The sequence below is a fragment of the Apteryx mantelli genome, chromosome 3 (genome assembly GCF_036417845.1).
Source record: "Apteryx mantelli isolate bAptMan1 chromosome 3, bAptMan1.hap1, whole genome shotgun sequence".
NCBI classification, from domain to species: domain Eukaryota; kingdom Metazoa; phylum Chordata; class Aves; order Apterygiformes; family Apterygidae; genus Apteryx; species Apteryx mantelli.
In genome coordinates, this window is record NC_089980.1 from 51269086 (window position 1) to 51281558 (window position 12473).

General features: G+C 35.1%; 1 protein-coding gene across 9 annotated transcripts in view; it reads left to right on the top strand.

The window, feature by feature from the left end:
- Positions 1-12473, top strand: part of RGS7 (regulator of G protein signaling 7) — a 291703-nt gene that overhangs the window by 195072 nt on the left and 84158 nt on the right. For 8 of the 9 annotated variants that reach the window (XR_010883712.1, XR_010883713.1, XM_067293359.1 and 5 more), the window contains one exon: positions 4404-4454. Coding sequence is in view for 6 of the 9 variants with exons in the window: in XM_067293359.1 (XP_067149460.1) it covers positions 4404-4454 (51 nt within the window). In the remaining 3 variants the exon portion in view is untranslated. Of the gene's footprint in view, positions 1-4403; positions 4455-12311; positions 12376-12473 lie in introns of those variants that run through there. The other variant, XM_013943885.1, reaches the window with a different exon arrangement.

Here is a 12473-nt window from a genome sequence, read left to right on the forward strand (position 1 = left end):
TGATTTTCTTTTGCATGACTACTATGTTGGGGTTTTTGTGTCAGATCAAGGATAACATGGCTCATTGCATCTTTGCATAGCAAGAAATGATTTTACAATTTCCATTCAATTTGCTATAGTTCAAAATCAACAGCTTTTTAAAATGTGTTCTGCAGAGACTTATTTAAAATAAGGATTTTGTGCTTGAAAGCTAGCCTTGACATTGCTCTGGCCTTTATGGCTGTGATGTGGAAATTAGCATTGCAGAGTTCAGAGAGCACATTTTCCTCAAATAATTTTCCTTAAGACTCTGTGACAGCTAGAGCAACTGCTATTTTCAGGCCCCTTGCATTTAAAAGTAACTTTGTAAAGAACATGGTTGAGAGTTTTGAGTTCATATATGAATTTAAATATATTTTTTGCTGCTTTCATTAAAAAATTAGAGAGCCTTTCACAGTTGTGGACTTGGGTAAGATCTTGTGAATTTTATCTCCTTTATCTGGATAGGTGTTGGCATTTAAAAATCCCACTGTTAGTTCAAAGGCACTGAGTCTAAAAACCTTACATGTTTTCTGCTTGTGCTAGCTTTGATTTGTTATTAAAAACGATCACTTAGTGTTGTCCAGCTGTATTTGATCTAAAGATGGACATGACAAGTACAGGCTTTTGGGGGATTTCAAAATTCAGTTGGCAGTTTAATTTCAAGTCTTCTTCACCTTACAAATCTAATGCCCAGCTTGCCTTTTAGTTGCTTTAGGAGTGAGGCAGAGAGACTTGGAGAACTTAGCTTGAGCATCTCCTCTGAAAATGTTATTACAAGGATTTTGTTATCATTCCTTACCAGTGACTGGCACCTTTAACAGTAGAGAAAAAGTGAGTATCGTTTTGACAGTGCAAACATTTTCTCTTTTTTAGATTGTGGCTTTAATTCAATCAAGCGTAGCACTTGCAATCTCTATATTTACTTCAGACTATTTTACTTTCTGTTCAAAATGAATAATTATAATTCCTCCTACAGAACTGGTTTTGCTTCTAGTTAAAAAGATAATTGTTAAAGATAATTACAAATTATATGAAGGGGATATTTTAAATACCTAAATTTTAAAAACACTTCATTGTCTATGTGAGACAACATCAGCAGACATTCCAAACATTTTCCTTGAAGCTCCTGGTAAAGTTGTTTTCATTTTTGGAAGGGACAAATACCAAGCTATTGCCTTCCATATCATTTATGTCATCCTACTAGCTTGTCTTTCTGATAGTTTGTTGGCAATAAGAGAGATTCAGGATTGAGAGTTAAAGGTGTTTCATCATATAGCTATTAATTCTTTCTTAAAAATAATGAAGTCCTAGTTTTTGGATCATGATTCCTGTATATGTGAAGTATAGAGTATGAAAATAGCATATGAAAAATTACATAAATTTACTAGTCACCATATTTTCAAAGCTAGCCACTCAAAGGAAATACTGTTTGCCTTGAAAAGCATCCAGTTGTTTTGTTGCCTTGTTCTTTTCGTGATCATGTAAGTAAATAAGAAATTATAATAATGGTCTCACTTTTTGAAACACTTCTGCATAAGTAATAAAGTTCAGAAAAGGGTGCAGAAATGGTTGACTGAGTTGAAATAATCTTGTTGATTAGATATGAAAAGTAACAGCCAAAAACCACACAACAAACTATTAAAATTAATACATTTATTATTCTTTTTAGGACTAGAGTTGTCTGCAAGATCTTCCATAGGAATATGAACTGATAAGTTCCTCATTTGTGATATGACAGATTATTGGCAACTTTACTTTACTTGAATACCCATCACACTAGAAAGAGGGTCTGTATGTTGATATTTATTGTCCTGAGCTTCTGTCACATTATGTCACTATGTCAATCATTGGAGTATATGAATGTGATGGCTGGCTTAAACAACGCTGTTCAGGCATTCAAGGACCATGGAAACAGCTTCAATCTAAAATGTGATTAGAGTGGTGACAATCTTTCGGAAAAAGGTGATGCAACTGTCAAGAAATTCCCTTTTTCCCACTATTATTTATAATAAGCCAGAGGCAGTGTAATGTTTGGAGGTAAAATCTCTGATGTATAGCTCTTGTTTGCAAATGTGATCTTGTTTGCAAATTGGGAATGAGATATATGGTGCATCACTGTAAGAAAGTTTTTGGAAGAAGTGGGGTAGAAAGAAGTAATTGAAAATGAGATAAAAAAGGGGGAATTTCTGAGAGCAGAAAGTTTCTCTCCATATGGTGCCTGAGAGGTTTGAAGGAAGTCAAGGCTAGAATTCAGTATTCAAAAATCTCATATTGTTTTTCTAATTACTTTTTTCATATAACCTCTGAGGTTTTATGGCAATATTTAGGGTTGACTATCTTTGCTCGTCAGCTAATGGAAAAATATACCTTGGAACTGTCTCACTGAAGTCACTGTCTATGAAATTTCATTTTATACTTAAGCTGAAATTCATCCTTCATTGTCGGCCTCATTAACATCATGAGTAAAGAGAGGAAATATGTTTGTAGAAATACACAAAAAATAGAATACTTTGAGGTAGGAATATCTACCTGAAAACATTTTGTACACATTCAACAGTAGGCATGCAAAGATAATTTGACTTGTTTAACGAAAAATTCAGTGTAAATGCTATGAGAAATGGGGCCACTGGAGTTTAATATCTATCAAAATGCAGATATGTAATGAGTTAATAAAAATGTTTTCTCTGAAGATGGTTGTAAAATCACCACAGTTTTCTTTGCTATGAAATCAATTCAGCAATGCATACGCACAAGAAAAGCTACATTATAATCAAGTAGGCTTTGTAAAATACAAGGTAAACTTATTCACTAAGAGTAATAATATAGAAGCGGCAAAGTGATTTTAGTTAGAATGAAGAGTAAGAAAAAACAGATTTTCTTTGTTCTCTGAAATGCTTTTCTAATGTATCATATTCATATGCCCCCAAAAGATCAAAGGAAATTATGAGCTGGAAGTACAGGAAGAAATCAGAATCTGGGTAGTGACAGGGGAAGTCTCTCCCATGTTCTGATATTTTCCATTACTGTCCATTCATGAGATTTTATTATTTTGATTTGTCTAATACTTGTGTAAATTTTTATTATCTTTCTTGCTTTTGAAACTTAAAACTTGGAAAAGGATGAGGTTATTACATCTGCTCAGAAATAAATGGACAACTTAAATACTGATTTTGTTAAGGAAGTATTATGTGACATGTCTTTCCATTATATTGTTTGTCTGAAATGAAGACATGATGCAGCCATCATGAAACAGAAAATGCACACAACCCCCCTAGTGTTTTAATGCATTTTGCCCTTAGGCCAATGCTGTTATTTAAAGTTTTTTAAATCATAAATGTGTTTGTCTTTTGGTCTGCAGAACTGCTTCGTAATTTATTTTGCAATTCAGCATGTTCACAGTGGGTCCAGCTGGATAGCTTACAGTCTGAAATGCGAGAGTGACTGAAGCTTGGCTGGGCTCACAGAGTGCAAAGTGTGATAAGAAGTTCCTGGCCAAGAGCCAGCAGAGGGGTTTTAGGAACTGGGAAGTAGGGGTGGAAGAATACTGAGGGAAAAAGAAAAAGACAGCAGGGAATCGGGCATCAGAGGTATTAAGAGGGGGCAATGACATGGACCTTAAAATAAGGATGGGGAATTAAATAGAAAGAAATGGACAGGCAGTAAATGAATGGATACAAAAGAAGAAAAGAGATTGCAATGGTAAGAAAAGGACTTTAGCACCAGGAGAAAAACAAATTCTATAGAGGGCTTAGACATGAGGCAGAGTTTGAAAACTTGGTAGTACATGGTAAGGTAAATGAATATGCTTTTACTGATGGCCAATGGAGAGAGTCCAAAGTCACTACAGCAGAAGTAATAGTTAAAGGTAGGAAAATCAGAAGGCAAGGCTGACAAACTGGAGCTCCTCAATGGAGCTCATAATGACATGTATTAGTCCAAGAGATTAAGCAGAAATGGCCTGCAGCATATATTCTGTAGATAGCATCCTCACAATGTGTATTGTATTTTCCTTTTCTAGACTTCATTTACAAAGTAATTTGGAAGGTGGGGGGAACTTAGTGTTAACTTAATAAGGTGTTTGTTTGTTTTTCTAGGTAAATTTTGCAACAGTGCAATTTTTGAAATGCAGGCTATTATCATAGCCTTAATGTGCTTCTATTATGTTTTATGAGTCTTGGCCTAAAGAAAGAAGTGAGTGGTATGTTTCTTTTGCTTAAATGGTGGAGACACTGTAAAATTAAAATAGTCTTGTTGATTCTAGACAAACTAAGCAAAAAATGTAGATTTTTTTGGTGTGGTAGAACAATATTAATTGGACTAGGGAACTGAAGAATAAGAAGGGAAAACTTGCTAAATTAAAATACCTGTTGTTTTGTTCCTAGGTTCAGACATTGTTCAATGGTTAACGAAGAACTTATCTATAGAAGACCCAGGTAATTTTTTTTTTTTAATGTCTGAAAATTCTGATTTGTCTTTTGAAATGATCAGATCTTACTTTGTCTTCTGTTGCTTTGGTGGTGGCCAGGCAGCATTTGACCTGTATAATTTCAATTGCAAAACAGAGCGCATCAAACCTCAGAAACCTTTGCTAAGAAGCTGATGATTTTGGCTGTCCGTTTTATTGGAGTGTGTACCAGGGAACAAGATGATGTCCAAGAATAGAAGAGATTCTCCTTTAATTAGTAGAAAATTAGTCTGTTCCATGAGGAATTTACTTGGTGTCATACTAAATCGTTTCTTAAGCACGTGCTGTTTTCTTTCTTCTTTAAAGCATGACCAGAGATATTCATTTTACCTGCGTCTATTTCAGACTTTTTGGAAAGGAATTTCTGTTTCTTTGGAATTTTTTAATTTAAAAAATGTGTTTTTCTTCACATTAGAAATGAAAGTATGATCATTGTGGAATTCCAGCAAAAAATAAAATCATTTACCAAGAGCTATGTTTAAGATTGCGGGTCGGACAATGTGGAACTATTATAAGTATAATTCATTATTTGGAAGTAGCCAGTTCACAAATTACCTGAACTGTTACAACAAAGAGATCACTAATTGCTTCCAGTTTAATATAACTTTACACACAGTGTCATATATATGCTTTCTAAAGATAAAATGGGAATCCCTTGAGACATGAGTGTGATATTGTACTTCTCAGTTGTCAGGTACAAAAAACTTACATATCTATTTTTATTAGTGTCTGAAAGATTGCCATTCTATGTTTATCTGATATGAAAGCTTGACTCTGTATTTGTCAAACCAGAACTGCAGTAATGGGGTAGATTGTCATTCAGATTATCTGATTCTTGAAAAAATTTGGAATAGAAGAATGCTTAAATGAAATGGAGAATATGGTTCCCTGTGTTGATATGCAATTAAAATCAAACACACAGATTACTGATATATGTAACCAGAACACCATGGTATTTTAATTTGAGCTGTGTTATATCCTCTCAGGTGGCATGGGTGGAAAAAACTATTCACAATGACAAAAATGACTTTAGGTGTGTCTGTACTGGTCCAAGGATTGGGCAGTCCAAAGTCTGTTATCTGGAGCTGGCTGGATGCAAATCTGAAAAATGACGACCACCCTGAACACAGCCTTTAGGGTAGCACTCAGAACTGTCAGAAAGCAATGAACCTGATGGATGGATTCATATGACAAAACTTCTGAGAATATTCTATTTTGTAAAGCATTTTTAAGTTTCTGACTTTTCATTCCAGTTCTAGACAAGACAATCTAGAATTTCTTCTGGAAAGATCCTAAATTTCAGTGAGCTGTTGTCACTGTAATTTGGGTTTCCAGTATCTTCTGTCTACCTTTCACCAATGTGTCAGGGTTTTACTATTGCTGTTTTTTAAAACTTGACCTCAGGGCCCTGTTAGAAAGCTCTTGTGAACCTGTACAACTTGATGATGCAGAAATAAATATGCTTATGTTTTCACTGAAAGTTTTCATCTTCATCTAGTTCTGATATCAGCAGCATATGTGTAAGAGCAATATAGCATAGAGCTTGGTTCACAAATTTTAGGAGATCGTTCCACTATGTCCAGAAAAATTTAGGGACTGCTTCTGTACCCCTCGTCTGCAGGTGTTATTCTAGGAGCAAGAACTACTCAAATGAGCAAGGTTTGCAAATTGTGATCCAAAGGGTAAATAGACAGTGCTAAATTCAACTTGTCCGTTAGTAAATGAAAGAACTAGTAAGAAGGAAGTGGTACTACAGTGCATTAGAAAACATTACTCTTTTGGAGTGCAATTTTTTTGTTCATTTTTCATAGGGAGTACACCCCCTATACCCTTTAAGTGAGAAAGAATGCTACTTTATGGACAGTGGGAGAACAAAAAGCAGGAGAAAGCCTGGCAGTAACATTGGCTTTCATTATGTTAATAAGTGTGAAGTTATTATTCCAGCTATTGCTGGAAACAGCAATTTGAAGTAAAAAATAGTTACAAGTGTAAATTGACAGTAAAAAAAAATGGCTGCATATTTTTCACAAATGGGAAAACATTTTCTGTGGAAGATTTGAAAGATTTCTACTTGCTGCAGTGAATCTCCATCTAGAAAATAAATTAGAGATAATGGGTGGATTCTGCTAAATTATACGAGATTTGAAATTATTTCAGTGGCGCAGAGTAGAGTTTGTGGCCAGAATAGCCATGCTCAATTTATAGTTGCTGTTATATTGTTTGTTTTTCAATATGTACTTTAAAAAAATATTTGTTTTTCAGTCTCCAACTTTTCTGCAAAATTTTAAGGAACAGAAATTATCTAAGTTATTTTTAATGTGGAAGTTTAGTTCAGACATAAAAATAAGCATGACCTCAACCCAAACTGAAGCAGTTAACTGAGTTTACAGAGTTTTATGGGCTTGTGGTTTGGCACTTGGACATTTTTTTGCTGAATTGACCATTGACTTACAGGGTAAGTGCTGACTCTTCACTGATGGTGCCAATTACTCTTAATGTGGAAGATCTACTGGCACGATGTTTTTCTTTTTTAAAATGATAAGAGAATGAAGTCCTTTTAATCATTACCAAAAAAAAAAAAAAGGAAAGTGAGCTGAGTTTAAGCTGTCAGCTGAAATTTCCGAGAGACCAGTTAGGTGCTTGGTTCTTGCACTGACTCCTTTGATGCTTTTAGCAAGCCACTTGATCTCTCTGTTCCTTAGCATCCCAACATGCTAAAGATGAATAATGCTGTTGCGTCTTTAAAGGGAGAAACCCGTGGCAATTTTCTTTTTAGTGAAGAATGATCAAGTATCTTCCTAGGGAAATGTGTTATTTACAAAACATGCTTTTCATCCTTAACTCTGCCCATGAAGAATTTCTTTCTAGGTAGTTCAGAAACAGCCTTTACGAACAGATAATATGTAAACCATCATCACCTTTCTCCTTTACTTTTACTTTACTTCAGAGCGTTGTATATTTGATTTACTGGTATCTGCAAAGCCTGTTGAAATTATTTGACTGAAGGCACTTGGTTATCCTAGCAGAGCCATAGCACTGCAGCCAGCTCCAGAAGGAGCACCTTCGTCTACCTCATTTTGGTGGTGTCTGTTGAAGGAGTCTACTAGTGCTCTTGGATACTAGGAATTACACTCAAAGCCTTACTCATCCTAGGCCTAAACTCTCTAGTTCAGAAAATGCAGTCTGGGTGGTAGCAAAAAGTTACCGTGTTATGGGAAATTTTAAAGAAAGCCACTAAATAGTAGAAACGTACAAATATGAACCGAGATTAATTCAGTTGAAAACACTGCTGTGTTTTCTCTAAAATATGCCTTTTCTTGGATGGATATATGAATACATATGATTAAATCAGACATTTTAAGTTACAAAACAAGACTGTTCCTTGAAGTAGGCGTGTTCCCATGATTTTTCAATTTCAGTTCTTTTCATTAGTTTTCTTTTCACTTGACTGATGGAGCTAACTTGTAATGAGATGCCCACTAGCAGCTATGTAGACTGTGGTCACTGATCCAGTGCAATAAAAAGGGAGAATTCATTAGCACAACTTGTATTTGTGTTTCTCCCACTTTTCCCTCCTCCATTTTGAAATAAAATTTCTCTCCAGCAGCTGCTCTATTAATAGTGACCTTGATAATACACTGTGCTTACTGAAGTGGCATAAAGAATTAGAGGAAACATATTAATTTTTTTTTCTTTTTTATTTGATGGAAGTGCATTGTGAAAATTTGGTTAGCTCTAGGTTGTTTCTGCCCCTTATCCCCATGCAGATGCAGTAAAGTAGCAGCAAAGTGCAGGAGGCAGACTATGCATTCTGGACCATAACATTTGGGAGACAAATCAGGCGGCTGCAAGCTGATAGCCGGTGAAGTGGAGGTCCTTATTCCACAATTTGTTAAAGGAAAAAATTAGCCTGTTATGAAAAGGAGGAAAGAAAGGAATGGAAAGGTCATGCTTATGCTTGTAGTCTTTGCATTAGTCAAAACTTGCTGCAATAAAGCAAGACTAGAATGCATCCCACTTATCAGTGGGATCAGTGAAACAAAACTGATAATAAATGTAATTTATACTGGCTGCACATGCATCAGGAGCCTCATATTAGGAACCCAGAAACTCCAAGAGACTTGCTTTTTTCATATGTCTAACTGAAACTTGGCCACATTTTGTTCAATGAGATGGATACTGAGATTAGTTAAACCTGATGAACCTTGGCCAAGTCTAATGTAAGCAACCTTTCTTCTGCTGGGTGAATTTGATCTGAGCTTGTAAGGTCCTGTAACGTTTAAAAGAAATAAAGACTTTAATCTCAGATGAACAGGAAGAAAGTAAAACTCTCATACTGTTTGGGAATAGAAAATGTCTAAATTTACAGACACTCCTTTAGTACCAATGGTATTGATGTTATGACAGTCAACCAAAATAAAAATGTGTGGGTTGCTTTTCCTTTAGGTGTGTGTAGCATGGGTAGCTTTTATCTGTGTGTGGTAATGAGTGTGCTTCTAGCCATTGCTGGGGATTGAGGGCTGAAACGGTAAGTGCTCCCATGTAGAGGTTATTTTATTTGCCCAAAGCCTGGTGGACTTTAGATTCTGATTATGCTTTGGAAAGGGTGAACGAAGGTGTATTGCCTGTAACTTAACTGCAACAAGATGAATCAGCTTTAATGGGTTCTGTTTCTGCTTCCATGTCTTTCCACTGGCATTTTAATTTTTTCCAGCTTGGTGTAATTTGTTACCCTGGGTAGACTGTATGTGTTACAAGCATCTCCCCACAGTACCCAGCACAGCAGGAGTGGCCTGGTGTGCGCTTCCTCTCTTCCCGTGTGTGGGTATTGTTTGAGCAGCCTCATTACCGTGTATTGGCTCTTGAAGCTGATTAAAATGTCCCTAGCTTGACCAGCTCATTTTCTCACTTATAGCTAGGTGGTTGGCTACATCAGTGCTCATCTCCAGTTTCTTTGCAAGGAACAGTCATTCCTTCTGATAATATGATATGTTTTAGTTTTTTCATGTGGCTGCTGGTTAAAAATGAACAGGTTTTTGAACTCAAAATGAAGAAATAGGCTTCGTGACTGGTAGAGATGCATAGAGTTTGTGTTATCATTACTATCAAGCACATAGATCAAACTGTCGCAACCTGCTACATCAAACTAAGTGTGTCTAAATAAAATTCCTCCTCTCTTGTTACCCTAAGGTGACATAATTTTACAAGACACTCTATAGAATAGTTAATGTTTTCTCATCCTAGCAATCAATACAGTGTATTGTACAATCTCCTAAATGCTGAAAATCCCTTTAGGAATAAAAGAAAAAAAATAAAAGACATTACCATAAGATTTTTATCTATGTAATAGGTTACATAAACCAGTTACAAAATACGTCTACTCTAGATACATAATCCTATTTATGAATAAAGTAATTTTATAAACTCTTAAATTACTTATGAAGTATTAATAATTGAATTATATCTATTTAGATTATAAAGGAATGTCCATATTGGAGTAATAGGTAGAGATTGCAAGTATGGAATTTGACTCTAGCATAATGTGCTGTGTAACAATAACAATATTACTCCTATCAGTACAACAAAATATGTGTTCTGTAACATTATTTCTGTAACCAACCCATTTTTTCTTGTCTATAGCATACTAATGCAAAATAGATTCATTTTGATTCTAATTAGGAAAATCTTACAACTCTTCAAATCATTTAAAATTATGATTTGAACATAGCTTATAAATATTCATATCCATTTCCTAAATAAAGCAGAACTCTGTTCATGTTTGCTTACTTTTAGTTACCTTCAACTGAGTTCTTTAATTTCATTCTTCCTAATCCTACCCCTATTCTATGGTGATATTGTCAAAGTTATCTGTTTTAATTAGAATTTTTCATACCTTTAGCATTAAAGGCTCCAAATTCTACTCAGAATTGCATTCAGTGGTAAATGTAATACCTTCACAGGACAGCCATTCCTTCCGCCTCTGTTTTAGTCATTAAAGGTGAAGTTCAAACCCCACAGGAGGCCCAAGGTTTTGTCATTGACTGTAAATGAGCCCAGTTAACTAGATTCCTTTTAAAACAGCATTAGGTGTAACATGTGCTTTAATCTGTATCTCATGCTAAAATCCAAAGGTTAATTTAGCCAAAATGAATGATACTCGGTCAGTATTTTAAAATTTGAAACAAACAAACCAGTGAACTACATTTTCGTTGGAACTCAGTAGACAATAAGAACGTTATGAAAGATGAAATGTTGTTCACTTGTTTGCTTTTTATTTAGCACCCAGTGCAACAAAAAAATATGTTGTGTAGTAAACTGTGTGAATAAAGGACTTTATTCAACATGATTTATTTCTTCCTGAAGACAACTTTCACTGAAGTCTTTGAGAGCTTTGTTAGGTGAAAAGTAAGAAAGAATAGTGAGTAGAATACAGAGTACTGATTAGAAAAATAAGTCTAAAGAAGCCTACTCAAATAAAAAGTTCATGCTAAAACCATTACCCAGATCCAGATTACAGAAGCTGAAAATTCAGTTAGCATTAAATTCAACTGATTACATTGGAAAGAACTTCCGGTGCTCTGTTATACCAATAGGAGGTATGTATTTCACCATTTCTGTTACACAACAAATTAGACTATAATAAGTCTAAATTAAATGTTTAAAATCTTTACCCATCAAGTTATCTCCGAAGTACACAGCTTTGTCATAAAACTATATATTAGATGAACTATTCAAAAGTGATGTTGGGTTAGCCCAAAAGCTTTACAAAGTTTAGAAAACTTTATCGTCAGTTTTTACAATCAACTAATAGATCAGGCCATTTTTGTTACTTAGCTGTCACTGAAAATGTACCACATTGGTCTACTAATGAAACTGTTGTTCCTGAACTGGATTATCTCCTTCTAGTTTGTTGTAACAATATCTTTTTCCTTGATGTCAGCACGCAGAAGCAAAGGATACGGTGACCGCTGTCTCAGCGTGGAGTGAGACAAATATATCACTGGCCAATATTAGCTTCCTACTGATGTATCAGATTTTCAGAATAACTGGCTTTGGATAACAAATCCTGCTGACTTGGAAATACTATTCGTTTGCCATCTCGTCTGCTTACCTGGTAACTCTCCATGCCAGTAGCTGCAGCTTCTTGCTTACCCAGCATAGTCAGAGACTATTATGCTACTGTCACTGTTAATATTAATAAAAGGACAAAAGTAATACTGAAGAATCATATATATAAGGTATATCCTTTTAGGGAAAACTCTGACACTCTGATAATTTTTAAAAATAAAGCTCATTAGTTCATTATATGAATTAAATTACTAATAAAAGATTTAATCTTGTTTTTACTAAAGCCTCTAAGAATTTTTGTGCTTTTTTTCCTCTTTGTCAGTTTCTTCTGAAACTTTGGGATCGTACCAAGTTTTGGAGGCTTAAGAGGAAGAACATGCAGTAGTTCTGATTTCATACCAGCATATTTAATTAAAAGCAGTTAAATAATTGTTTAGAGACTTCATTAACTTTCTGCTCCCTTGTTTCCCAGAGAACTATGTTATATAGTAATGGAAGGCACACGTAGGTGGAAGTGAGATTATAAATCTGGACAATTTAATTGAATAAAAGCAGTTGAAATCTATTCATCTAGCCAACGGCTCTTTCAGCTATTTATAGTCAAGTAAACAAAAATGTTTTGATATTTATGTCTTGTATGTAGTATTTGATGACTGAAATGTTAATGTACGGCCCTTTCTTGTTTTTGTTAACAACTGTCTGTAAGATGGTTTTCAGTTTTCACACAGCCCGTACAGAGAAATACTGCTGTCCACACATTGACAGAGGGACACACTGAGGGTTCAAGACTAAGTGAACTGCTAGGTGCAGCAGTGTACCAGGTACAGGACATTGTTTGCCATTTCACCTTGGACAGATTAATACTTGAGTCTCTGTATTTTTCAACTAACCCTTCCCTCTCTCTCTCTCTTCCTCTTCT